This window comes from Colletotrichum chrysophilum (genome assembly GCF_026319265.1).
Source record: "Colletotrichum chrysophilum strain AFK26 chromosome Unknown scaffold_22, whole genome shotgun sequence".
NCBI lineage: Eukaryota > Fungi > Ascomycota > Sordariomycetes > Glomerellales > Glomerellaceae > Colletotrichum > Colletotrichum chrysophilum.
Genome location: NW_026517309.1, coordinates 302332 through 327450, shown reverse-complemented (window position 1 = coordinate 327450; position 25119 = coordinate 302332). Strand labels below are relative to the sequence as shown.

General features: G+C 53.8%; 7 protein-coding genes across 7 annotated transcripts; 4 read left to right on the top strand and 3 right to left on the bottom strand.

Moving 5' to 3' along the window:
• Positions 1–60: 60 nt before the first annotated feature.
• COL26b_003861 (uncharacterized protein) lies at positions 61–1740 on the bottom strand (the record flags this gene model as incomplete). The annotated part of the gene is made up of 2 exons (XM_053176747.1): positions 61–935; positions 990–1740. The coding sequence occupies 2 exons, from the start codon at positions 1738–1740 to the stop codon at positions 61–63; spliced, it is 1626 nt and encodes a 541-aa protein (XP_053039357.1).
• Positions 1741–2594: 854 nt separating this feature from the next.
• COL26b_003860 (uncharacterized protein) lies at positions 2595–3769 on the top strand (the record flags this gene model as incomplete). The annotated part of the gene is made up of 4 exons (XM_053176746.1): positions 2595–2733; positions 2788–3398; positions 3464–3494; positions 3588–3769. 4 exons carry the CDS (start codon positions 2595–2597, stop codon positions 3767–3769), a joined length of 963 nt encoding a protein of 320 aa, XP_053039356.1.
• Positions 3770–8750: 4981 nt separating this feature from the next.
• On the top strand, positions 8751–11039 carry COL26b_003859 (uncharacterized protein; the record flags this gene model as incomplete). The annotated part of the gene is made up of 2 exons (XM_053176745.1): positions 8751–9203; positions 9279–11039. 2 exons carry the CDS (start codon positions 8751–8753, stop codon positions 11037–11039), a joined length of 2214 nt encoding a protein of 737 aa, XP_053039355.1.
• Positions 11040–16453: 5414 nt separating this feature from the next.
• COL26b_003858 (uncharacterized protein) lies at positions 16454–17092 on the top strand (the record flags this gene model as incomplete). Its single annotated transcript, XM_053176744.1, has 2 exons — positions 16454–16589; positions 16869–17092. The coding sequence occupies 2 exons, from the start codon at positions 16454–16456 to the stop codon at positions 17090–17092; spliced, it is 360 nt and encodes a 119-aa protein (XP_053039354.1).
• Positions 17093–18562: 1470 nt separating this feature from the next.
• On the bottom strand, positions 18563–18838 carry COL26b_003857 (uncharacterized protein; the record flags this gene model as incomplete). The annotated part of the gene is made up of 1 exon (XM_053176743.1): positions 18563–18838. The coding sequence occupies one exon, from the start codon at positions 18836–18838 to the stop codon at positions 18563–18565; it is 276 nt and encodes a 91-aa protein (XP_053039353.1).
• A 3284-nt stretch (positions 18839–22122) lies between these two features.
• FPR2 (Peptidyl-prolyl cis-trans isomerase fpr2) lies at positions 22123–22917 on the top strand (the record flags this gene model as incomplete). Its single annotated transcript, XM_053176742.1, has 5 exons — positions 22123–22303; positions 22362–22419; positions 22481–22522; positions 22577–22650; positions 22709–22917. The coding sequence occupies 5 exons, from the start codon at positions 22123–22125 to the stop codon at positions 22915–22917; spliced, it is 564 nt and encodes a 187-aa protein (XP_053039352.1).
• A 389-nt stretch (positions 22918–23306) lies between these two features.
• On the bottom strand, positions 23307–24725 carry COL26b_003855 (uncharacterized protein; the record flags this gene model as incomplete). The annotated part of the gene is made up of 1 exon (XM_053176741.1): positions 23307–24725. The coding sequence occupies one exon, from the start codon at positions 24723–24725 to the stop codon at positions 23307–23309; it is 1419 nt and encodes a 472-aa protein (XP_053039351.1).
• Between the last annotated feature and the right edge of the window lie 394 nt (positions 24726–25119).

Here is a 25119-nt window from a genome sequence, read left to right as displayed (position 1 = left end):
CAAATTCTTGTGAAGACCTACCGATCACCTGGGTGATCACCCAAAGAGTAGATCCTTCCTCTACACCAGATCCAGCCGATTCGTTCGCCATTCCCTTGATTGTACAATATCCCCTAACTCAGTCTTTGGCTGGATGTATGGCTTGATCGCAGTTCGAGCTTTAGTCTTCTGCTCGAAAGCATACGCTATGCTTATCAACTTCTCCTCACTGAACGCTGCTCCAGCAAAACCGATACCAAAAGGCAAGTTCGGTGCCAAGACATCAAGATTGCCGAAGTCATCTTTCACAATCGGTGTGTCATCTGGGTGCCGGCCGAAAGGAACAGCTATGACGGGCGTGCCCAGAAGCGCGGCGGGACCAAGGATATATCTCGTTGGAAGTACCAGAGCGTCCAGCGAGTGGTTCTTCAAAGCCCCTGCGTACCCCAGTGGACCAGCAAGATACTGTCTCTCGGTGTAAAGCTCCCAGAAGAGGGGATCGGTGTTGCGAACGCCTCTGACAAGTTCTATATCCCAGACTTCAGTATTGTGTTCCGGATAGCCTTCACGTGGATCGTCTTGCGTCCAGTTTCGAAGTTCGGCGACCGTGGTGATGTTGTAAGGGTTGTATGTGAGCTTCGCAAAGTATTCCTCGAGGTTTACGAGGAAGTCTGCGCCCATAACCTGGCTGGACAGATTGAGCAGACGTGTAACATGGTCACCCACGGGAAGCCATACGTCGTCAACAATTTCAGCTCCGGCAGATCTCAGAATGTCTACTGCCGAGTTGAAGACTGAGATGGAGTAGTTGGTGTTTGGTAAAGGGGTGTCTTTGAACAGGTGCCTCGGAATACCAATTCGTTTCCCCTGGAGACCTGAGTCGACACAAGCCGCAGCATAGTCTGGCGTCTCTGTGAACGGTATGGCGGAAGTGTAGTTGTCTCGAGGATCTGGCCCTGTGATAGCTGCTAGTAAATGCGCAGCATCTTTCACTGTACGAGCCATCGGACCGACTACGTCCTGGTGCTCAGTAATGGGTATGACGAGGTGCCGTGAGACGAGACCGAGGGTGGGTTTGATCCCCACAAGATTGGAGACATCGCAGGGCATAGTAATCGATCCCAGAGTCTCCGTTCCAAGTGAAGCCCACGCGAGACCGATTGAAGATGCGATACCACTTCCTGAGGAGGACTCCAGCGGGTCTTGGTTTGGATGGTACGCCCCGATCGGCTGGCCCCCTCGAGCAGACCATCCAGCGCTGGAGTTAGTACCCCGGCAAGTCGCCCATTGAGCCATGGTGGCCTTGCCAAGAATGACCGCACCGGCTCTGCGGAGCTTGTCCGCTACGGTGCTGTCTTCGCCGACTCTTGCGCCGACGAGCGCGAAAGAGCCAGCAGTGTTATTCATCTTGTCGTTGGTGGCAATGTTGTCCTTCAGCAGCACTGGGAGGCCGTGCAGAGGTCCAAGAAGAGGTCCGCCTTGCGCCCGAGCTTGGTCTAGAGAAGCAGCGATGGAGACTGCATCAGGGTTGATTTCGGCGACGGCATGGAGGTCATCGTTCACCTCATCAATGCGAGCAACGTAGGCATTCACCGAGTCAACGCTAGTGAAGAGGCCGCTGTCGAGCCCTTGGCGTAGATCATCTAGAGTTACGTCTAGAAGGGGCGGGAAATTGTAAGTTGAAGGATCGCGGCAGAATGAAGCTGCATACACCGAACACAAAAGGCGGGAGACGGCCATGGCAAACCAAGATGATGCCATGCTGTTGGCGTTTTGAGTGCAACTGATGTGAGATTTGGTCTCACGAACCACTAACGCACTCCAATGTCAGAAAACGCTTCGTGGCGCAGGTGTAGCCGCGATATCAATTGACGCGTTCTTCTGGGCTGATACCAGCCTCAAATAGGTTCGGAGGATTACAACCCCGGTCAGCAATCTCGTGTTATCCAGCAAGGGGATTCGTGCGATTAGTGGGGTGTTTGTCTTACTTGCATCTTGATGTAGCTGCCTCATCTAGCTAGAGCGTTGAACAGCTGAATCTTGATAAGCTGCCGGAGATCAAAATACAACCCTGAGAGCCGTCGATGGGCCCTCGGTATGCATGTTCGGAGGAAATCACGGATTCAGTGGGGCTGTTCTCGGACCGGCCCCGGATTCACGGTAACAGCCGATACACTCTGATCGGCAGCAACCCGGCTTGCCCGGCACTCACCGCTTTTCACCGGATGATATAAGGACTGCTGCAATCGATCATGGTTTTATGAGCACCCTTTGCACAAGCGATATGCGCCCCGCTGACCAAGAAGAGTCAGCGGCCAGCTCCACAGTGTATTCGCTGGCAATGGCTGAGCGGCTGGATGCGCTCGCTTACGCCCATCCTGGGGTGGTAAGCAAGCCCAGCAGCGCGGTCTTGAAAACCTCGTGTCGTCTTCCATTTAAAACATCATCAGATCCAATTTCAAATGCGTTTTGCAGAGCAAGGTTCCGCCACTTTGCGGACTGGATCGAGGCGTGGTACAAACAAAACGCCTGTTCTGCCTGAGCGCCACCCCTGAAGCGTGGGGAAGTCCGGCATTACGATACTAGCGTCCGCCGAAGGTTCGCAACCGGCCAAGATGTTGAACCAAATCTACAACTTCTTCCTGAAAGAAGACGTCGAAACAGAGATCAAACGAACGCTCGTTCAACTGAACCTGACTCCACTCATGGCGGAAAACACTCCCGCGGGGCCCACCGGTCTCCCTCCTCGCAAGGGTATGCTTCTAGACCTCGTCTCCGATCTAGCTCAATCGGTCTGACAGCCTGCAGTTGACACATTCACCGGAGATGTGATCCATCACGACACGTACCCAGAGATCAACCCACTCACTTCATCAGACTGCTCCGGGAAAGCGGTTCTCATCACGGGTGCCAGCAAGGGACTGGGCAGGGCCATTGCGATCGGCTACGCCGAAGCCGGCGCATCTCATATTGCGGTAGCTGCTCGATCAGACGTCTCTTCTACTGTCGCTGCCGTCCGTGAAGCGGCAAAGAACGCTGGGCGAGATGAGCCCACAGTGTTTGCCCTCGAGATGGACGTCAGTGACATGGCCAGCGTAAGAGCGGCAGCGGAGAGGCTAACGACCGAATGGAGGCGGCTGGACATCTTGGTTAACAACGCCGGTTACATGGCCCCATTCAACTTGCTGCTGGACACGGATGATGATGAGTACATGAAGGCCTGGGATGTGAACTACTGGGGCACATACAGAGCCACCAAAGCGTTCTTGCCCTTGATGCTCAAGGGCGGCGATAAGACGATTGTCAATATGTCTTCAGTTGCGGCGCACTTCATGGGGGCCGGTGGTGGTGCATACCACGTATCAAAGTTCGCCCTCATCCGCTTTACCGAATTTGTTCAGGATGAATATGGTGATCAGGTACGTCTCACGCAGCCCGAGTCTGTGTTATACCTTACGGTCGAAACTGACGATGCAACTGGTAGGGGGTTCTCGCATTCTCCATCCACCCTGGTGGTATTCCGACTGACTTATCGTCAAACCTACCCGAAAAACTACAGTGTAAAAAGTTCGATTCTCTATTCTTAACAAAAAATGCTGACGTCCGAGTAGTCAGGATGACCGATACCCCAGAGCTAGCTGCCCATTCCATTCCCTATCTTACCAGTAAGAAGAGGGAGTGGCTTGGTGGAAGATGGCTCAGCTGCATGTGGGATATGCCAAAGCTGATGACTATGGAGAAAGAGATTGTGGAGAATAATCTGTTGAAGTTCAAGTGCATGGGCCTGTAAAAGAAGGCTCAGTCAAGTTGGATGTTGGTATTTGAGGGGCGCATGAAGTAACAAGAAGCTTTTGACGATGTCCAAATTTAAATGAAATGACACCAGTCCTCCATGGAATTGGATTATTGATCCTACGACAGGCGTGGTTCTTAGCACACTTGACTGCAGTTTGCATCGTGCAATCGAACTGAAATAAAAGAATCTTCCCGCAGTGCTGGTGACGTTAAGCCTACTCAAAAGACCCGATATTAGTTGGGCATTTCAGCATTGTCTCGCTTGGCTGCATGTCATACTAGACAGCCGAGCCGCAGTGCCGTCTGGGCCTTGGCAAGGCATTCAAAAACAACATCAGGCTGCGTGCGGCTTTTCCCGCATCAGCCGCTCACGAGCATCCTTAGCAAACATTGCAAAGATTTGGAGTCCCGAGTATTCAAAGCTTTTCGTCCCTCATATTCGTGTACAATCGGCATGTTCCGATCAAAAGGCCGGACTCACGATGTGCAGGGCTCTAGGCGTGAGCGAGGGATCTTCACCCTACCAGCCGGCCCACGGTGGCAGCGAGATGCACGATTGCCCGGTATCTTCCCGCCTTCGACTGCTTCATATCCACCCGGAACCAAGACTAATGTCATGACCTTCAAAGGGAATGAAACTACCAGCGAATCCCAGCATGCGGCAGGACCTACCGGACAGCCAGGGCAAGAACCACCTGCCACAGACGAGCGATTTTGGGTTCGGTGTCTAAGAATGGTCTTTGTGACTTTCATTTACAAGCCGATCAAATCGTTGTTATGGATCATGAAACCTCTCGTGGTTTATGTTCTTGAGCTGCTCGAAAGTTTCAGCTCGGTTGCAGCGGCACCGCTTGCCATTTTCATGATGGCTTGGGTCTTCATCGGGCTTCCCTGGTTGATAAGCACCGGCGTGCTTTAACATGTTACGGGCATTTTGAGTCATTACGAGGTTTATAGAATATCTCAAGCTGTCAAGACGTCTTAGTTCTTTGGCTTCGGCCAGTCCTACGTTGATATTTGCTAATCAATCATCGAACCCGCGTACAATCGAAGAAATCAAAATTTGAGACTGGGCCTCTAAGCCCCCTATTAATGACATGCGAATTTTAAAAACAGTGTGATTTTATTTTGGAGTTCGAATTGAAGAGATTCCTTGCCAATTCAGCCTGCATATTACAAACCTGCAACATCACAATGGCTGCAAAGCCAACAGGCTTGAAGCCAGTCTGGTGTTTTTCCTGGGAATGTCCCAAAATGAGACACGAAAGGTTCAATCCGGACTGTAGTGATTAGCACCTCGAGAATCACCAGCCTTTTAGCTGAATCATGATCTGGACACGCTAATTACATCACCGCAGCACACTCTCGTGGCCTGCATGTCTCGCTAAGTGAGACACCTGAGTATGCATTCAATGGTGTGAGATTGATTCGGTGTACCGCCCAATCGCCAACAGACACATATCATTACTGCCTAAGCTTGGCAGTATGAGGCTGTATACTTTAGGAGACTATAAATGAAACTTGTCTACACGCGCCACGAATACTTGGAAGGGAGGATCAAGCTACCTACGTTATACCCCATTTCAACCTTTCCGCTTTTTCTGTCGACAGTTTTCTGCAAATGAAAACCAACATGTCTCTCCACCTCAGGCACACCTGCAAGATATGCCTGAACTTTTACATAGACGATTCATGTCCGTTGCCAGAGAAGATGAATTCATTTTCTAATGGCCCAGGGACAAAATACCGCATGAATATTTGCCTCGAAGACTTCAAACACGGAGCTCATATCGCTTGTCCTTTGGCTACCTTTCTTGTTGACTTGATTTTCCAACAAAACGCTGGTCTTCTGAAAGATGAAGACTCGAAAACTCTCATGCTATGGGTCGAACCATATGCATTGGATTTCCAGAAATCAGCGATTCCTTGTGCCCTTGTCAGCTTCGGATTTTGGGACTCAAATACTCACTGTTCTGAACCATCCTCTGGTTTGGACGGCTGGGAACTGCGTATAGATTTATTCATTCCACATGGTAATTCACCCCATCTTTAGAGTAATCTATAACCAGGGTATAAATACTGACGAACTGGATAGAACAAAAACAAGAATTGACGGCCGCGCAAATAGACGAGTTAAGCGTATGCAAAGTCGAACCCCCTCTAACGAAGCGCGTTGATGTAACTGCGCAAATGGAATTGCGGCAGATGCTCAATTATTGTCAGAAGTATCATGAGAAATGCCGCGCCAATAGGAAATCATTTTCTCCAAAAAGACTAATACACATTGAGGAAAGAGATGGGAAGTTCAGTCTGAGAGTGCGCCTCCGAACCGGCTTGGACATGGCAGAGCCGTACGCGGCACTAAGCTATTGTTGGGGCGGAGACCAACCTGGCAAAACAACAAAAAGTCGCCTCGAGGCCTACAGTTGGACAGTTCCCTGGGAGAACATCGGCAAAACCATTCAAGATGCAGTTGAAGTTACCAACAACCTTGGCCTCAGCTACTTATGGGTAGACGCTTTCTGCATAGTCCAGGATGACCAGAATGATATCGACGAGGAGATTCCCCAGATGCCAGACATATGCAACCAGGCAGTTGTTACAATCGTGGCCAGCCGCGCTCAAGCTTGCGCCGACGGATTCTTACAATACCCCCCACTGGAGAACATTGCAGACCTCATCGTTCCGCTCAAATTGAGGCTTTCCAGGTTTTCAGGCGATCTGGAAGCAACTGCGTTTTCTTTGAAACACGAGTACTATTGTTCACCACCAACAGAGACCCGGGGATGGTGTTTTCAGGAAAAATGGCTTTCAGTAAGACTGCTGGAGTTTGAGTACGAGCGAGTACATTGGTCTTGCGCGTCCACGGAGCAATATCTTGGTGAAGCGCAACCCGCAGAGAGGCTTGACAGGTTTCAAGAAAACTACAGACGATTCATGATCAGTGCCCAAGGGAATGGTTCCAAAGTGACCGGCCTTTCTGAAACATACACGTCTACACCTGCCATGCATCGTCTATGGAGAAGGAAAATTGGAAAATTCACCCATGGTAGGCTCACTAAGCCCGAGGACCGAGCTATTGCGATATCCGGTCTATCTCAGATGTTCAGTCGCAAGCTACAAGACGCCTACTATGCTGGACTTTGGGGGCAGTCGCTCCCTCTGGATCTTCTGTGGCAAACACGTGCATGGAAGGCCGAGCCCACTCTCAGGCTTCAAAACTATCAAGGGCCCTCATGGTCTTGGTTTTCGGGAAACCAACCTATATCGTTTGCGTTCCATCAACACAATGATTTCGAATGCCAGATCGACGTGTTGAATGTTGAAGTAAGTTTGGATTCTAAACTGAACTCTTTCGGCGGTGTTCGGGAGGGCCGCATTACTATGAAGGGACACCTACGACGTGCGAGAGTCCTAAATCCAAATATTTCTCGTCAGTCTCGTGCGGAATACGACCGCATTCGCCACAAAGCTTCGTCGATAATGAAGTCGGAGGAGGCGGTTCCACGTGACGCCTTTGGCGAATACGAAAAAGAGGATTACGTCCTAGTGGACCCTGAATGCCTCTTCATGGGGTATGAAGCCGACGCTGAGGAGAATGGGGCAGCAACAACGCGAAGAGAACCAGCTGTCGAGATCGGAATGAACGATACAACTTCTATCACAGAGACCTTGCATGGTGGATTTGCTGGGGAACACAGCACGCTTGACGCGGATTCATCCGACTCATCAGATTGGTCCATTCCATTGGGAACGTTGAGGGGAGACCTCTCGACGCCCTCCCTACCGTTTTCTCAAGACTACGACCTCGACCGTTTCGGTACTCTTGTATCAGGAAGAATGCAACCAGACGCACTAGAGACGGAATTCATCTCCGGCAGTTCTTCAGAAAAAGACTACATCGATGTAGAGCTGTTAGAATTCGGCAAATGTGAAAGTAAATACGAAAGGTCTGGCCCAATCGGGCTTGTCTTGAGAGAAGTTCTCGCAAATTCCCCAGAGACCCTCAGCCCACGGAAATTTTCTCGATTAGGCACATTCAGATTTGAAGAAACTTACGCGGCCTTGCGTCCACCGGCGCTTGACGCGACTCGATGGCGGACGATTGTACGCAGTCAGTTAGATTGGTTTTCAGGCTGCGACGAGGAGGTCATTGAACTTGTTTGAGATGGCCCCAAAACTATGAGTCTAGCTATTATATCCTGAATAAGAATTGATGTGTTTCATTTTCTTGGGCAAGGTTTTCTTCTCTTATCATAATTAAAACTCAAACCATCTACCTTTCTGGCGTCTTTATAGCTATCTGAAGCGTTGGGTGGCCTGGCCGTACGTGGGCGACTTGGTGACAAGAGAGAGGATTGAATGAGTCCCGATTGAAGCCTTCTGAGTGAACCACCTCTGTCATTTCCACGGGTGTTGAGTCCTACGTCGAGTGCGTCCGTGACAAGAAATGTGCTTGAGCATTGATTGGATCACGACTTCAAGCTTTTGTTCTACAGGAATAGCAACCTGACAATGGGAAAATGCAGCCTCACACAGCCTGATCATTTGTGTTTCAGTCGCAACGATCCTCTTGCCGTTCTGGCAGAATGTCCCACTGCATCTTTCGATCAGAGGCTCTCACTCACACACATGTATGCTAGGGCTGTAGAGGTATGCGCTGTGAGTGGTTCAATCAGGGGCAGACGGGCATGTTTACAGGGGGGCAACAACCGAAGCGAGTCTTGGCGGCTGCCTTGCACACCCCTACATTTTGCTGGTTACATTCAACGACAAGCTCGCTGTTTGATTCGACGCCTGCTTGCTTCTCAAAGGATCCTTCCGCCGCTTATGCAGATCATCGTTGGTGTGGTGGAGCACGAAGTCAGCAGAACACAAGCTAAAACCTCAATGCCTCCCCGCCAAGTCGAGAGGCTGGAGTTTCCCAATGTCAGCACCGACTTGGGCATAGTGCTGCGAGTTGAAAGGCATTCGACATGGCGTTCAACCTTCGTCCGAGTTCGAGGGACCCCTCACCGCAATCTCAGATGAGAGACCAGCAGTACAGCGTCTCGCCGGTCTCACCGAATCTCTCCCGGCGCACATCGGAGACACGGCTGGGGCCAACTGATGCGGAGAGGCCGTCATCGGAAAGCCGAGTCAAGCGCGCCGGCGGCGCTGAGGCCCAAGTTGCTGAAGTCAACGACCCGCTAGTATCTGTTGATGGGCAGAATCAGACAAGATCGTACAAGCCCGTTGCCACAGATGACCAGGCCCACGGCAAGATCTCAGGTCGCAAAAACTACAGTGCCACGGCACCCACCATCTTCGCCGACTTCGCTGTAGTTATCTTGCCGTTAGCTGTCATCGTCTTCATTGTACTAGTATGGCGTCTCGACGGCTCACAAGTTGGAGACGATCTCTCAGCCTGGGAGAACGCAATCACCGTGGTATGTAGAGCCACCGTCATAATTACCACAGAAGAGTCGACTATGGGTATGATGATGCTGACAATTTGAACATAGCTTGCCACGGCATTCCCTATCCTCTTTGCGTCGGTTATTGGCCGTCTGATGTCGGAGGCTGCTCGCTGGAAGCTTGAGAAGGGAGGAACCATGGGCTTCCTCGAGCAGCTCATGGGCAGCAGGACCGTTGGCTCAACTGTGATCACCCTTTTCCAACTCCGAACGTTGAATTTCGTTGCTATTGGACTGTTCCTCGTCTGGGCGTGTTCACCCCTGGGAGCACAAGCCTTCCTGCGTATGATGGACACGAGTCTCGTACCTGATCCCAGCCCCGTCGACATAGCCTATTTCGACACGCAAGCGCCTCTCGCAGATGGCGTATCGTCGGGACAGGGCAGCAGCGTCGTGGACAGTCTGAACAGACCGAAGCTTGCGAGTCTGGCAACACTGTACACAATCCTCGTCGGAACACCGAAGGCGAATAAAATCGACGCCATGGACCTGTGGGGCAACGTGAGAATCCCTTACTTGAGTGAGGATGCAGATAGTACGTGGAGGAGCATCTCGAGCAACCCCGAAGAGGTCGAATACTCGTCGCTGGCCGGTGTTCCAGTTCACTATGCTGGAACGGGAAACGCAACCTTTTCTCTGGAGTCGAGTTACATCCGCCTCGTATGCCCAAACGCTACCAAGTTCCCCGCTTCGGATATCGCCAAGGGCACTGCGAACAGGACAGCCAAGGCCAACGTGACGACCGATTACATGACGGAGGAATACCCTAATGGAACATGGCGAGGATACGACTACCAACGAGGGTCCGGAGGCTACATCTCAACTCAATGGGGAATTGCCATTGACAGGTTCGTCGACCTGTACTGGATAACCCATGGAAAGGAGGGACAGGGATGGGACTGGATGCCAGCATATGCAGACAACGGAAGCCTGGCCATGTTTTCCAACGAGACCGGAATCACCGCAGGCCCGACGAAATTTCTACTTCGAATGGCTCTGGCTCAACCTCAAATCACCAAGAAGAACCGCGACAACCTGGAGATCAGTTGCGACATCACCCAGAAGTACGTCGAGTCACGCGTCAGTTGCTCGTACCTCGCGGGCCAGCGATCTTGCCGAGTCATCGAGCAGCGATTGTCACAGAAGACCCATGCGCCGGAGCAAATCACCCAACTATCTTTCCCTCGATCTTTCGACTTCTTCGCCGGCGAGATGCCGGTCGCCACAGGCCGGGATATGACCGGCTTCATCGATCCGACTTTGTACTATCTCAAAGACCCGACCTACGAAAACATTTCTTCTGGCACGGCAGTCTTGATGGATGAGCTCGACACCTCGAAAGTCGGCGCACGCTTTGGACAGCTGCTCAACACGTATCTCACCCTTAGCCAAGTTTCCAGCACGATTGCAAACACCAGCACCGAAGCGGATGCCGTTTTTCAGCCCAACATCACCTTCATAGGGGAGTCGTCGACCCTGCTGGAGACATACGTCATCTCAAAGCTGTGGATATCACTTTGCTTGCTGTCTGCCGTCGTTCTTCTGGCGGGAGGCATTCTCAGCGTCGTGTTCATCCACTTGACCCACGGCCCTGAGATTCTCGGCTACGTCTCTACGACGATCCGGAACTCGAAGTACATTGATCTGCCGTCAAGTACAACTTGGCTGGATGGTTCGGAACTGACCAATGAGCTGAAGAAGTTGAGGATACGGTACGGGTTCATTCGCGACGAGTCGAGGCAGCCGATTATGGCCGTCGGCCACGAAGAGGAAACTGCTTGGATCAAAGATGTTCTAGCTAGGAAGTAGATGATGGAGAAATGATATGATTAGGGCAACTACGATGAACTTGGATTTCTTAAGTGAAAGTGACTCTCGATGCAAAAGCTGCATGGCTCCTCCTGCGTTTGGTCTTTGAGACTCCATGTGGGAAGGCAGTCCCGGCTTCACAAGTCGAAATCGGGGAAAGAACTATTGATGCCTCGCAGGACGGCACCTCTCTTGAGCGCGTGACTATTACTTGTCCATTTTCAACGTCATTCTTCATCCCTCCCAAACGTCAACAAGTCTTCAACGAACATCAGCAAGTCTTCGCCAAAGCATCAACAACTCTAACCAACGCTGCGTCACCACATTATTTCCCCTGACATTCTCCATATCGCATCAGCATCATCTCGTTTTATAACACAAGAACGTCATAAAATGTCTCCTGGCGCCTCCAGCTCCGAACGGGATGGCACGAATGGGCCGCCTGATTCTTCTCAGTCACATCAGCTTACCTCGTCCTCCGACTTGGAGGGTTCGCCAGCTCCAGTCGATGCTCAACCATCAACTTCCCGGCAGACGGGGGCGACTGGACCTCCAGCTGCACCACAATCACCTCGAAGGCCATACGCTGCATTCCTCAGGAATCGGCCTGCTTCGTCTTCTCCTCAACCAAGATCAACTCCCGAACTACCTAACAGTAGACTTCCTGGCTCGCCTAGACCAGCTCCATTCGATGCTCAACAATCCACTTCCCAGCAAACGGGCGCGAGTGAGCCTCTCGCTGCACCACGGCCCGTTCAATTGTCATACGCTGCGGTCCTTAGGTACCAGCCTGCTTCGTCTTCTCCTCCACCAAGATCAAGTTCCGAGCTACCGAACAGCAGACTTCCTGGTTCGCCTGTAGCAGTTCTTCGGTCGTCGCCACCGATAGCTCAGGGTCGAACATCTCGGCTTGCACCTATGATGAGGTCATCTCCACTTCTGAACGGCACGACCAGATCTCCCAGCTTGAGCAATCAATCTCCTGTGCTTCTTCCTCTTCAGAGATCAACTCCCGATCCAGCGGGCCTTAGACCTCCTGGCTCTCCCCGGCCAGCACGTCTGACGTCTCCGTCGAGCTTCAGCAGTGATGCAGGCCAGTTTCCCCCTCTCCAAACGTCAATTATCGGACAGACGGGCGAGAGTAGGCCTTCGGAGGCGCCCCAGCTAGCATGCCGTGGCTCTTCTTCCGAGCTACCGACCTTGGCTGGTGCTCACACATCGACGCGTGCCACCACAAATGACAACGTACCGATCCCCTCCGCCCAAAATAATGCAGCACAGGAGATACCTGCGCCGAACCCGCCGGGGACTTCACAGGACGCTATGGACTGGACTCCTGACGTTGACGTTACGGTCGACGGCACCAGCCGCTCGGGAACAGGAGATATACAACAGCCGACCCAAACACAGCAACGCCAGGACGGTTCACAGATGTGTTCTACGCCTCCACCACCTCATTCTGTTTCAAGATCTCGTTCTCCGCGCGCGAGAAATCAAACAGGTTTCCGAAGCCGCGAGGATAGTGCACAGTATGTGTCACTTCCAAGCTTGCGGCCATTGATTGACTAACATCACCTAGGAACAGCGGTGCTCTCCGAGGGGGCCCTTCCGTTCAACCAACTCAGGGTAATATCCCGCCACGCAATATTCCTGGGGCTACTTCAGCAGTGCCTACAGTTCAGGCACATGCCTCCTCGAGTAATGATTTTACAGTACCGTCAGATCTGCCTCAACCGAGGCCAGAGACCATCTGGAGAGACGAACTTGACGGTGAGTCCATGGAGATAGACCGTTCGCCACATCCCTCAAATGACGGGAGTTCAGCTAGCCCCTCGGTGCCGGAGCGAACTCATGGATCTTCATCTGAGAATATACTCAACGATGACTCAGTCACCCCTCAGTCTAGTGCCGACGATGACCTCGCCGATCCTAGCTTCCATGCAAGCTCTGCATTTGAAGAACTCACGCAAAACACTCCATTGGAGCACGACACACGACCGGAAGACCCCTCCAGAGATAGCTGGCCATCTTGGCCGCAGAGTAGACAAAGTATGCCCCTCCCCCATCCCAGCTCTATCCTATTGTCTGAGGGACAACAAACCCTTTCTCTGCCTCACGAGCCACCGCAGACAGTTTCTTCGATAGCCCAGCCTCAAACGGACACGGGGCTTGAGGAAGATCTCGGGGATTTTAACGTTGAGCCCGAGTCATCCAGTTCCGAGTCGCCTTAGATGCAGTCGCTTGGTCTAGTTTAAATAAGGAATGGATTGTTTAGAGCGCGGATTATTACGAATGATGGAGCGGTTGACCATTAGCCCAGCGTCACATGCAGAAATAGATGTTTACTTGCGACGAGACTGCTTAATGCCTACTGCCGTGATCTGAGAACCGCTATCATCTGCCAGAAAGCTATTTGATCCTAAGGACAAGCACCGGAATGCCTCTTGACATTTTAATCGCAGCCATCAGAACATACTGATCACCTGGGAGTTTCTTTGCGCACCGGTCCGACCACGGACCCGTGCCGACCAACTGGGAAACCGACGACCATCTCCGAGCCTCATCGTCGGTCTGAGGGCCATTTTGAGAAATAGCGTCGTCGAGTCCTGTAGAATGGGAGCTAATCATCGCCCAAATCGAAGCTTGAGCGTCGTCATTTGTGTTGATGAAGCAGCCCAGGCGGTCTTCCCCCGCAATTTCCTTGACGGCAACGGTGGCCTTGCTGCTGTAAAGATGAGGGGAATCAAAATGCGTGACCGAACATTGGAGAACGACTTGGCGCGCATGCGACTTGGGGAGTTTGAAAACGTCGAACCCATTATTCTCTGCCTCCAGTCCTGGGAACGTGCCGGGCGGGATTGTTGACCTGCAAATTCCAATCCGGAGCGGATCGTTGTCCTCCAGCGAGACGGTGAACATGTCCAATCCCCTGAAATCCTCTTCGACTTGTTGGTCCGATATCTTCAGGTACATCGGAAGCGGGTCGTCAAAGCGGATTCCGGCCTGTGGGATGTAGTAGATGTAGGGCGAGCTCAGTCTGGACACTGACAAATTAGTGTTGGGTTGGAAGTTCTGCATCTCAATGCAGAGAAATCCATTCAGCGATCCTCGGGCGCCATCGAGGCTTTCCACAATCATGCACTTTGGCCACAATAAGCACCTACGTCCTCCATTGACCCGGGTACTCGGCAGCTGGACATGTAAACCGCGGCTAGTGATGGTTGGGGGCGTATTTAGGAGCACATCGGGGTGCCAGCTGATGTCCGCCGACCAAGGCTGTAACGTGATCACGTATTTCCACCTCCAAGTCACTAGAAAGCCAACTCTGTGGCCCTGGAGATCGACAATTTTGATATCCTTGAAAGCACTGGGTGCCGTTGCCAGAACGCCGCATGTGGTTGTCTGTCGGGAAAGGCCTGTCCACAGCAGAATGCTGAGGTCCTCTGATCGGCTCGCCGGTTATGCGCCCACTTAGCTGTGGATGTTGAAAGCTGACAATCAGGCTAGTGGTTGGGATCGGTGGAAAAGCGAAGCACCCCCATTGGTAGCTAAGATGAACGGATTTGTTGCGCATCTTGCTGCATCTGTCATTGGCCGCAGCCGGCTGCATCATCAGTAGCGGTTCAGATAGAGCTGGATGACAGCCTGATGGAAAGTCAGCAGAAGCTTGTCCGTCAGATTGTCCGTAAGCAACCAACTTTCCCTGGATCACAGCATCACAAAAGTAAGCAAAACACAGTTGAAGCATCATTCACCATGGCCTCCCTCCAAGCATCGACGTGGCGGACTCTTGGCCTGTCTGTCGCAGCAAGCTACACGGTCCTCGGGGCGTTGGACGTCCTCCTTCCGTACCGGGCGGGGTATGAATTCTTCGGGCTCCCGCCGTCGGACGCGGTAGGGCGACTGGTGCCGCTCCTCGGAGTACGGGACCTGGCAATCGCAGCAGCGCTGTTCGCACTCGCGCGGCAGGGCAAGGGTCCGGAGATGGGAACGGTGATCCTCGCTGGCACGATCCTCTGCGTCTGGGACGCCGTGGCCATTTGGCAAGCAAAAGGGCCGAAGTTGTGAGTAGCCTGGCTAGCGAAATGAGACCGGGCTCGCTGACATGATGACACTCGCAGAGGCGGAACCATCGCGGCCGGGGTGGTTGTCGTGACGGCCATCGGCATTGGACTGGTGCGGTCATGAGACGAGGCAGCCAGGGGATGGGTAGCGCAGCGCAAAGTGAAGGGGCGATTCGGTCCTCATGATCCCATCACCGAGGCTGCGCGTCTGTGGTTTCTCCCAGGGTCCTGCAGCTGGGTTGAGGCCAGCTTGGTGGCATGACGGGTGGAGGAACGAGATTGGCGTGGGCGAGCTAGGTTCCGTGGTTCCTTAGGCGTGTGTGGCTTTGGGGGTCTCCCGTGCGCCAGACGTCATCCGTCGTCAGAGTCATCAGGGGACGCGCGGGCCGAGAGCTTTGGCAGCTGTCGCGACTCGCATTGGATGTTTCTGAGCTTTCCATGCAGCGGCATCAACGGTCGTTTAAATCGATAAAGGCATTTACCAGACGGTAGGTATCAAAGCAGCCGACGTCTCCGAGGTGATGGAGCTGCAACATCAGATGCAAATGGCAAACAAACACATCCCATGGAGAAAGTTCAGCAAATGGGAGCTTGCCATGACAGCTTCCCCCAATCATGGAGCTGAGGATCCTCAGGCACAAAGTGCAGCTTCGGGCAGGGACTGGGCAGGGCAGGCACTAGAGGCAGGCACTGCTTGCCGTGTAGTGATGCAATAGAGAGGGGCAGTCACTGCCTGCACAGGTGCGCTTTCCCCAGGCTCAAGGGTCACGGGCGGGGTAAAACCAGGTCTTATGCAGCAGCTGCGGCCAAACAGCGTCCCTTCTCTGCGCGAAAGTGTCTCCCGACCCCCAGCGAAGTGAGTGACAGACCACATTCTCGACCTGCTGGACTGGCTTCTACCTATCGAAGCTCTCCGTCCCATGTGCCTTGTGCCTGAGCCAGCAAGCGCCCATTGCCATACCAACCTGCCTGCTTTACTTGCTGGCTTGATTGTTGCTTTCCAGACTGAAGCGAGGTGGCTGACGTCCGAACGAGTACAAAACACCACCACCTCCCATTCAGCCCCTCTTTCCTCCCGCCTACATTAACAACATCGACACTACAACCCATACCCATCGCGAACCAAACTTGCACTTGCGACCAACCGGATATCCTGAATCATACAGCTTGTCCAGCCCACGAAAGCAAGGCGGAAGAAGCTTTTGCACATCTCAATACCACCGAAAAACAAGGCGAGACATCCCTCGACCAAGAGACAGTTCGCCCCGTTCGACCGCAGATACGAACCCAGAACCAAAGGTCCAAACAACCAAGAACCATCAAACTACCCCGGCAAAGCACCAATCCACCATGGCCGACGACAGCACCAACAACACGCAGCAACCCGCCGTCGACGAGACCCCCATCTCGCCCTCTCGCGGCGACCGCAAGAACTCCCTTGAGGCACACCTCCAACACCGTCCCGACCGGGCGGAACTCGTCGAGAGTGAGTCTCGCCCGTCACCCAATCCCTCGCAATTCGCCTCCTTTGCCTCACGGCCTCACTTCCCTGTTTTCCCCTTTTTTCGAACTACCACCGGACCCCTGCAACCACTCTTCCCTCCAAACCCCACCACCCGTCTGCCCGCCTCACCCGCCGATCCCAACCACTAAACCCAGAGCATTCACCCGCCGGCGCATCATGAACATCACCCCATGATATCCCCAACTAGCAAACCCGTGAGCATCGTGACCACAGAGAGACTGACCACAACCCGCCTCGCAGAGAACATCCTTCCCGCATCCAACGCCGCGCCGTCTTTGATCGCCCACCAAAAGGAGCTCGAGATGCACATGCGCGCAGACTCCCTCAACGACAAGCTCTCCCACCGTCCCGACCCCCAGGAGCTCGTCAAGGAGGGCGTGCTCAAGGAGGACCCGCGCACCGCTGAAGACAAGTACGCCGAGGCCATCGAGGACGAGTACGCCAAGCGTGAGGGTGGTGCTTAAAGACGTCCCGTTCACAGCCTCATCAAGACTACCCATGAACTGGGGCGGACGGGATTGATTGTGGAGGAGTAAACCCGGCACTCTTGCGATTGCGATGCGACGTCAACGAGCCGCTGCGGATGACTTGCAATACGATGTAGGATCAATCGCACTTTGCAGTTTACATGTGGAGGCGGACGGGTCCCTTGTTTTCCTTGATGAGATATGAATAAACATCCAAACCGAATCACACCCAAAAACAGGTCGAATTGACGCTGGAACCAGGCAATGCGGGACGTCTTTTTCCTTGCAGATGGTTATCCTTAGCTAGCTGATCTACTTGTTTCCCAACATATCACAAAAAACAATAATCACTGCACTCAATCACGAACAAACATGCTCGCGCCATCGTCTCCATCAGCCCTATCGTAAATGCTACCATGATGCACGCAATCAAGATGCGATGACATTTCAGGGTCCCCATCCCCATCCGTCTATTCTTGGAACACTCCCGCCCGTTCGAGGGTCGTTTACATGTGAACAGGCCCCTGTCGGATTCGCATGACCTCATCGCCTTGCTCCGAATTCCAGAGCCAGTCCATCTATCCCAATTTTCTCCTGCACTTCGGAGCTGTTGTTCCCTGCCTGCCAGGTCAGCGGGCCCAGGCCTGGCGTGGTGGTGTCTCTCTCCTCTCTGAAAGCCACTCCAGCACTCATAGCTGCCATCTGCCCTTGCATGAAAGTACCATACTGCGGTAATGCAGGGCATTCAACCGCCGCAGCGAATCACCGGCCACCCGACCGCCCAGCGTTGCAGTGCCCGTATATACCCAGCTCCTCGGGGCATTTACTCGGGGCCTCGCTCACTCACTGGCAGGGAAAACAAGGAAGGGGACCACTGAGACCTCAAGGGTCCACGGGGCGGAGGACATGTTTTGCAGCAGCCGGATTCTGCACGTCAAACAGGCACGGGACGAGAAAAAGAACGAAGCAAGTCATTCACACGACGGACAGGCATTCACTTTCGAAAATAGTAACTGCAAAACATAATTATGGGAAACCGAAAGGGGAAGGAGGTTGAGCAATTGGGGGAAAAAACAATGATTTGTTTGAAACCAGGTGTTGTTGAAGAAGACGCTGTTGGCTGCCAATGCACCACCCGCGAACCCCAATCTAATCTAAACAGGCACATATACACACTGCTATGCTATGATGGTACAACAATCTGCAAGTAATCAATCCCGTGCCTCCCTCATGCCCTATGGGCCCGTCGTCTTGGGTCCCTCCGCGTGCATCTCGCATTATAATCCTTGCCCGTGAAAAATCTCCAAATATTTCTCCGATATCCCATAAATGATACAAGTATGCCGTACAGATGTTGTCGCTGCCGCCGATGCCCCCTGATGTCTTAGTCCCCTAACGCCAATGTATGCAAAACAACAAGATGATGATGATGATGATGAACGGTGATGTGGTATCGACGTCGATGGCTCAGGATCGACGGAAGGTGCCGCCGTAGTTTGGTGACGGGGCGCCGTGCTCGTAGCCAGACTGGTTGCGGTTGACCACCGTGACTCTCTTGGATGAGACCTTGCTCGAGGACATGTGGTTCTCGGCGCCGTGGACGCGGTGGTAGACGGGGTCGGCTGGTGAGAGCGAGCGAGGGGTGTAAGAGCCGTTGGAGGATGGGTAAGAGCCCGAGGACGCGGTGTAGGCGCTGCTGATGGAGGGAGCGGCCTGGTGGATGATGACTGGTCTGGAAGACATTTTGTGTGATATGAGGTTTTGTTTGTAAGGTGTGGTGTTGAGCTTGGTCTCGAGAACGGTGACTTGGTCGAGATGAGAGAAGATGAAGACTCGGTTGAGGAAGATGGCTTTGTGTAGACAGATGTTTGGTTACTTGCTTGGTGAGAGACAAGAGCAGGAAGAGGAGAGAGGCCGAGGGCAGGATAGATATATACTTGGAAGAGGAGGACTGTTTGCAAACACACTTGATGTGGGATGGGATGGGATGCCTCTATCAAGTACACTGGTACGGGGGCATAGCCATCAGCACTTGCCGGAGCCAGGGTCAAGCTGGTCGTGGGTACAGCAGACGGGACCCATCTGGGTTGCCTGCCTGGCCATGCCATGCATCCGGACCATGCCAGGCCAGGCCGGGAGAAAGACAGCCCTGGGGAAAGTCTTGCAGCCGTGTACGCGGCTGAGCACCAAGTGGAAAAGTGGCCAGGAGACAGGATGTGGTGGTCGCTGGCGCTGGGCGACGGACGGGCGAAGGTGGACAGGCAGTGGGGGGCGGGTAGCATCATGGAGCCCCCTTGGACCTCGGACCATGAACCTTGGAACCTGGGGCTGACCGTGAGAAAGAAGGGTGTCGCCTTGCTGCTGGAAGTCCTTGGGCAGCTTTGTCATATCCCAGGCCACTGGATGCAGGGACCGTTGGGCACAGGATGAGGGCAAAGGTGGTTAGTCTCTGTTTGTTAACGTCCTGGATCACCGAAGAAGCAGGGAAGAGCGTTGTTGTTTGATGTTGCAGGTGCAGCAGAAAGGGTGGTGTTGCATGGTGGACCCGCCAGCATGGAAAGGAAACTCTTGCTGGAAAAGTCCTGCCGATGCCTCAGTAACTTTGTCAACTTCGACCCGGACCAACGTCCCGGCGAATGACAGAGCTTCTGCTGCGCGAGAGCAGTGCCCCGGTGGCGAACAACACGGAATGATTGGGCCTGACGACAACTGCAGGGCGCATTCGCCAGGGCGATGATTGACGGACTGCCGCTCTGTTTCGGCCTATTACTGCCGCCTCCAGGTGTGTGTACTTTGTTGCGTCCGTGGTGAACCCTTTGCTTCATGACACTGGCATTTTACGCCTCCCAAATTAAGCGCCGTTGATATTGTCATCTTGCTTCGTCATGCGCGCAACGGGAAGCAAGTGCAAATCGTACCAGAAACCCGGGGTGCATGCCAGCCTGCTTTCATTACGAAGCAGCAACGCGCGTTTATGCAGCCTTGAGCCTGTGGCTGCTCGGCGCCCAGACTTCTTCAGCTTTGGGGGCTATTTTGCAGTGAAAAATGGAAAAAGCTGACAGTCCAGGAGGCCCTCACCGTCTGTCTGAAGTCTGTCACTGTCTGGACTAGATCAGGCTGTGGCATAATTAGATAGCCTGGGCTGGAGGGAGCATGGGCATGGTTGGCTGCTTCAAGCGCCGTGCAGCAAAAGCTTCGAGGAAAGGCCCCGAATGGTCCGACGTGGGTTGTACGTGTCCGATGTCTTCGAAATCCGAAGAACATCTTCTCTAGAGTGTGAAAGGCCGAATCTGGCATTCCACAAAGTTGAAAATTTTTCTTCTTTTTTCTGCCATCGATGTAGGCTGGCTTAGACCCCGGCGAAGCGACGCCATCGCTGCCCAACCTCCCAACCCATGGCCTGATGGTCGATGTTCCTCGGTCGTAGGTGCAATCTTGCTTTTCTGCCCTCTCATCTCAGAGTTTCCACTCAAACGGGACCGCCCGCCGGAGACAAGCAAAAATGTCTGTGTTTTTTCTCGAAGCGGCCCAGTCGGGCTCTCCAACGGGTCAGAGAGTTCGGATCGTGCCTGATGTTTTGAAGATTGCTGGGGGGAAACCCTGTCATGCGGGCTGCGACAGCGACCCAACTGGCCGCCATCCAGCCCTTTCGATCGGGTCTCCAGCGGGTGAGTATGCATGTGGCAGCGATCGCTCCAGTAGCGCAGGTTGTCTGCAGCATGTAATGCAGTGAATGCACGAAATGGGCAACGGATCGCGGATAGCAGTCTGCTGCGAGTGCTCTTTTCGCCGTGTGGAGTGGTTCATGCCTCTGGCGTGCAGACGGAGACGGGCAAGTAGGGCGGGCTGCATGGTTTGATCTGCGACTGGAGGTCGACGACAGACGGCCAGACGGGCTCTGGCAGAAGAGACGACGGAGCTAATGCCGAAGACATTCGAAACGGCAAACCCTCAAAAGCGTATAGCACAGGTGTGCTAGAGTGCGCATGTCTGTAAACCTTCTCTAAGTGGCCGTTCTGTCGTTTGTCATTATCATATCGACATGCCGGACGGATAGGCAAGGAACCCTTTTGCGCCGACCCTCTACGACGAGAAGTCGGTCGCCTGATAGGTTTCTGTTGCTGCAGTAGTCTCCGTGAAGCTGGCAATCGACTGGTGCTCGAGCATGTCTGACAGGCACGCGACAGCACCGACTCGCCGGAGGTGGGTAGCACCTCAACAGCACCTCAACCGCAGGCCGTGATGGTCGCGATGACTATCCTTTGGGTTATGATTGGCGTTGACGTCGGGCTAATGAGACGCGACTGCGTGGTCCCTGTCTGCCTCAACAGCTCGTGTTGTTCCGCCTCGGCCGAAATGACATTTGGGCACGCTGCACAGCCCAGACACCGATGACTCCATCGCAGCCACGTCGAGATCACAAGCTGTGGCTTGGAAAAAGAAAACACCAAAGGGTAGAAACCGGGAACCAAATCGACGACCGGTCCAGACACACGAGGCAAGACATGCTGCGGCTCATGGATTCCTGGGCGAACTGGGGTTGGGTCAAATGACTCGGAAAAAAGCCCATCGCGAGTCCAAGGCGGTCGATAGCCTCATGTGCAGTTGACAGACCCCCACAACTATCACCAATAATCCTCGTGAAAAGGAATGGTGGATGGGAGAGTTGCTTGGGGTTGTTGCTGGTGCTTGACGTCACACAGAGTCCAGAGCTGTCAGCTGGAGCTCAGCTGGGGCAGGTCCCTGGCGATAAGCCACCCTCGTCACCTGCAGGTGCCCTTTATCGATAACAAAAACGGGTCCGTATCTCCGGATTATCCCTGTGAATGAGCCAATCGGAAAATAGCAATGAGGGAGAGGCGGCGTGGCTTCAACCCACCACAGCTGCGGCGGTGGCCCCTCGTTGCAGCTGTCTTCCTTGTTGCTCGCCAGCTGTTCGTCTCTAATTCGACCAATTGACCGCTCAATCACAGCATCTCGACCTTCTTCAGCACAGTCTACCGCCTCACCGTCCCAATTCAGCCATAATGCAGGGTCTCCTCCTCTCTCTCGGCCTCCTGGCCTCCAGCGCCGTCAGCGTCGCCGCCGCCGAGCTCCAGATCGACGTTACCCAGGCCGTCGAGTGCGAGCGCAAGACCAAGAATGGCGACAAGGTCAACATGCACTACCGCGGCACTCTCCAGTCCAACGGACAGAAGTTTGATGCCAGTAAGATGCTGCGCCGATTGCCAGGTCCATGGATGATACTGACGTCTCGTTTCTCAAGGCTACGACCGCGGAACCCCTTTCAGCTTCAAGCTTGGTAGCGGCCAGGTCATTAAGGGGTTAGTCCAATCACTCGGCTGACAAGCAAAGACCGAAGAAACATGACTGACAACGTTGCAGCTGGGACCAGGGTCTTCTTGACATGTGCATTGGCGAGAAGAGGTAAGATGGGCGACAACCAAACGTTCGAGACCAACCGATCCTGACGCCTTACAGGACCTTGACCATCCCTCCTGAGCTGGGCTATGGCAACCGCGGCATGGGCCCTATCCCCGCCGGCTCAACCCTTGGTATGTACAATCGACAATCAAATCATTGACGACTCCGGCTAACCGTTATCTTCCGCAGTCTTCGAGACCGAGCTCATTGGCATCGACGGCGTTCCCAAGCCTGAGAAGATCATCATCAAGGCCACCGAGAAGGCCAGCGAGGCCGCTGAGGCAGCCAAGGAGGGCGTTGCTCAAAAGGTCGCCAGCAAGGTTGCCGAGGCTGCCGATGTTGTCAAGACTATTGTCGCCGACTCTGACGCCGACGGCCAGGAGCACAACGAGCTCTAGACGGGAGCAACCATACAGGGCGTTAGACATGCGTTGGCTAGAAAAAAAGGAAATGTCCGCTTTGGGCTTACTGCCTTTCCCAAAAGAAACACGGGTCTGCATCATAGCATGGACCGGCGAATACGGGTTGACATGAGAAATATTTGACGTGCAACGAAGTTGTTATGATTCTAGGCGAGCAATAATGCCAATCAATTTACGCGAAAGTTCGCCTTACTACATTCGGCGCACCCAACAATTTCGCAGTCACTTTGTGGTTTTTTGTAATTACATCGTGATGTCATTAAGATTGATTGCTAACGGTCTTTGTACAGAACAAATTGAAACCTCGCTCCCTGCGCCGAAACTGCTCAGGTTTAAGGCTCCCACATTGCCTCGTTCGTTAATCCTTAACCAGCCTGGTACACGGCCAGGGCGGCAACATGCGGGTTGATCATGGTCAAGTTGTAAGGCGTGACGTACAAGTCGGTGTCAGTCAACGCCAAGAACATAGTCGAGTTGATCGCTGGGTCAAACTCCCAAGTCGATACGTTCGGCTGGATAGTGTACGCAGTACGATCGTCCTGACTCACGTTCTGCAGGGCAGAGTACGTGACGTTCAACTGGGAAACCCACGCAGCGAACTTGGGTTCCTTCACGTTCGTCGAAGTGATGTAGCTGTTGTTCGGGCCGACCGGCTGACCCGGGGCATCCCACTGCAAAAACACCTGGCGGCCGGCATACGACAGCGGCATGGTCCGGTTCTGCGAGATGGCCGGGTTGCAGTCCTCCCCAGGATCCGCGGCGTTCACACAAGATTCAGAGTCGGTGATATTCCCCGTCGCCGCCGTGTTAGCCCACCCGCCGGTCGTCTCGTTCCAGGCACTCGATCCGTTGATGCGGTACGGGTTCGGCTGGTTGAGGATGTGCAGCGCAGGGAAATTCTGCCAGATCAGCCGCGTCTGGTTCCACGGGCAGCTAGAGATATACGGCGCCAACAGCGTCCACGCCCAGCTCTGCGGTATGCCGACGGTGTGCCACTCGGGCATCGGGAACAGGCCCTCAAACTGCCGGAAGATCATCTGCTGGCGCGCCTCGGTCGTGATGCTCTGCAACAGCAGCTGCGCGGCGGGGCCTGAGTTCAGGTGCGGCAGGAAGCCGTAGACGCCGGCCTCGCCCCAGCGCGTGAGCTTCTGGTTGAAGTCGATATACTCGCGGAGGTTCGAGACGGGGTAGTTGTACGTGCACTGCTGCGGGGCTTCAGCGCCGAGCATGTTCGTGATGACGGTCGCGTGGCCGATCTCTTGCTCCGCCATGAACTGCAGCAGGTACCGGTCTTCGGCGTTCAAGCCGAGCTCCTCGAAGTCTTCGACGGGGTACGTGGCCAAGCCCCAGTGGAAAAGGTCGAGCTCGATGTACTCCTGGTATAGGGCCAGAGCGAGAGATTGGTAGTCGAAGTCGCTTTGGACGCGGTATACTGGCGCGGAGCCGTTGGTGCCGAGACCGCCGGCAGGAGTGTACGGTGCGGGCTGGTCGCCGTGGAGAGCGCCGTCCGCTGGGTAGTCGTACGCATCGTCTGGGGGAGGAAGCTGCGGCACCTCTGAGGCGAGAATGCTGGTTGAGATGGCCCCCGTCGTGGTTGGCGATGGTCCTGTGTAAGGGCCATGAGAAGTCACATTCTGGACGGGAACTTGGGAGGCAGTGATTGTTGGCTCGGAAGTGACTGTTGTCTGAGGCTCAGAGACGAACGGGACCGCGCGGATTGTCGTCGCTAAGGCGAGAAGCCCAGCATGTTGGAGGATGCTTCGGGGCGCCATTATCCTAGTCATCTTGTTTTCTGTGAGGATGTGCTGAAGAATTCAGCTTTCTGTGAACACATGAACAGGTCTTGCTTTTTATAGAAGACAAATCTGGATTGCACAGCTACGCAAAGCGTCGGGACTACGACTCCATTACAACATCACAAAATCACCTCCCGATCTCGGCTCGCCATTTCCCCAGCGACCTGGGCATTAGCCGCTGGGGATGAGTTCATAGACTCGGGATGAACGGCTCATCGGAGAATTTCTCATCTCAAAAGGAAGAAATTACGGGGAGAGTTGCAACGTCTTACTCACGCGCTACAGAGTCTTTGGGTGTAATTGTGCCGTCATCCGCCAGATTGAGCCTAACGGACCAGCTTACAAACAAGCTCAGGCGTTTGTTTCCTCGGCATACGAAGGG